The sequence below is a fragment of the Caenorhabditis briggsae genome (assembly GCF_000004555.2).
Source record: "Caenorhabditis briggsae complete genome, chrIV, whole genome shotgun sequence".
Classification (NCBI taxonomy): Eukaryota; Metazoa; Nematoda; class Chromadorea; order Rhabditida; family Rhabditidae; genus Caenorhabditis; species Caenorhabditis briggsae.
The window spans coordinates 6,788,388-6,790,505 of record NC_013487.2 but is presented as its reverse complement, the minus strand read 5'-3'; the positions used below and the strand labels follow the sequence as shown (position 1 = coordinate 6,790,505).

Sequence of the window (2,118 nt, the reverse complement as noted above, 5' to 3'; positions counted from 1 at the left end):
ATACTCGAAGAAAGACAGGTCCTGGTTGAAAAACGCTTTGAGCAAGATCCACACTCTGTTGGGCAAGGTGCAGTGGTCTCCCATTCTGTCCAGAGACCACCGGGAAGATTATTTTCAGCAGGTGTGCATGTCTGAACATCAGAGAATTTTAGATGCTTCGATTTAAAGAAAAACTGACCCGGAGAGCAGATTTTGCGGACTCTTGAAGAGCCAAGATGAAAAAGACAGGGAGAAATGAATGCATTTCGTGAATGAGGCAAACTAATCGCAGATATTTATATTCTGATCTTTTGAATACAGGCAAAAGTTACCATTGATCTCGTTCAACAGTTTTGCAAATTTACATGTAGTTTGATCTTTTAGAGTCTAAAAAGTTTCTTCGAGAATTGAATAGAATGAAACATTTTGGATAAAAAAATTTCTCCTCATGCGTCATCTGACCATATTTTTTGCAAGTGTATTCTCATGGAAGTTCCAATCGAAGCCAAAAACATATCTTCGACCGCCGAACTACCGGAATGCACCATTCCAGAAGTCTGAGGAACCTCGGTCCGTAAATTGGTCAATGGAAGAGCCAATAGGCTGATCTTCAAGATCAAGTCGTCAAACATCATTGCTTTAACTTTTTTCAAAGCTATAGAAATAAATAAATAAATGTAGCATACAACATGACAGTTTTATAAAAAGAAAAAGAAATGAAAGAGAACAGTTAAGCTTGAGTAGGAAGAATTTCCAAAACCATCCAGACGTAATCCTTCTCTCCAACTCCTCGTCGTTGAATCTTGACTTTCTTTCCATTACAGCTTGATGTCAGTTTGGTTCCGTCGAGTTCACCTTCAACAACGTTTCCAAAATATCTCGCCGTGGCTTGAGCGAATCTTCGATTCCCTCCAGCTGGTTGGAATTGATTTATGTGAACTGTGAACCAGATCTTTCCCTCGTAGTCCAATCCACCATCAATTGCAGCTGGCTTTGGGACTTGTTTTCCGTACTTTTCACAGTTCCATTTTTGATTGGGCTGAAAGTATACTTTTCCGAAACTTTTTCAAAGTGAAGAAAACCTACACTTTGCGTAAAAGTCCCCTCAAAGAAGTGTCCTGGTGCAAGCTTATATTCTTTAGTGACAAATCGTCCTTCTCTGAAAATTGGTGAAATTTTTAAAGTTTCTGGATTACCATCCAACTTACGCTTGTCTATCCAAGATCCACAAGAAATGAGTGTTCACTCCATTTTTCGGATTCTGAGTGATGGTCAGAACAACTCCTCTCAGAACTTGAGATTTTACATTCGCAACAAATCCTTCTCCAACAATAACATTTCCTTCTTTCTTTGGAACTTCGAATCCTGCTCCCACAATCGGCTTTTTCTCTTGGTTCTCTTCCTTTTTCACCGGGAACCCTTTTCCAACGACCCCTTGATTATTTTTGGGTTTCTTGTTTGGGTATTTCTTCTTCTGAAAGCCAACACCTTTCACTAGTTCATCATCACCCGACGCAGCTGTTGATGCTCTGGAGACCGGTCGCGATTTTGCTCCTCCGAATGGCGCCGGAAGAACAGGGACAGCTGGCAATTCTCCAATCAAATCTCCCAAATTTTTATGAATCGCTAGATCAATCAGCGGGAAATCATTGAGATTCGGGGCGTCTAAGCTTCTCACATTGGTTGCCTCGAAATGAACTAACTCCCCTAATGGAAGTTGTTCAGGGGCCAACAATCTGAAAGTTTGATGAATAGAAAAATACTGGGGTGAGAGTAAACTTACGAATTCATGGTAACAGTGTAGTTTCCATTTGGCAGATTCAGGTCACGACACATTGCTTTCGGAAGAAGTGCAGATACAAAGAATGGAGTTCCATTTATGCGTTCCAGCTTCACACGTAGATTGGGAACCTAAATTATAATTTAAAATTGTGTTCAACGAATTCAGTACCCACATATGCAACATTTTCAAAAACCTCGGTTTTTATAAAATTCGTTTTCTCAATTTTTCCATTGATAATGCGAAAGAATTCACCGAGTCCACAATTGTGACTCTTGAGGGTGCTCTCGTCGGCATCAGTTCTAAGGGTATCCTCCAGACAAATCAATGTAATTTTGGCTTGTCCATCATGAGAAGTC

At 40.2% G+C, this 2,118-nt stretch overlaps 1 protein-coding gene across 1 annotated transcript; it reads right to left on the bottom strand.

The window, feature by feature from the left end:
* Window positions 1-709: 709 nt before the first annotated feature.
* CBG05483 lies at window positions 710-2,118 on the bottom strand (the record flags this gene model as incomplete). Its single annotated transcript, XM_045235383.1, has 5 exons — window positions 710-1,018; window positions 1,066-1,138; window positions 1,188-1,715; window positions 1,763-1,890; window positions 1,935-2,118. Coding segments are annotated over 5 exons (1,222 nt in total), but the record flags the coding sequence as incomplete, so codon positions are not given.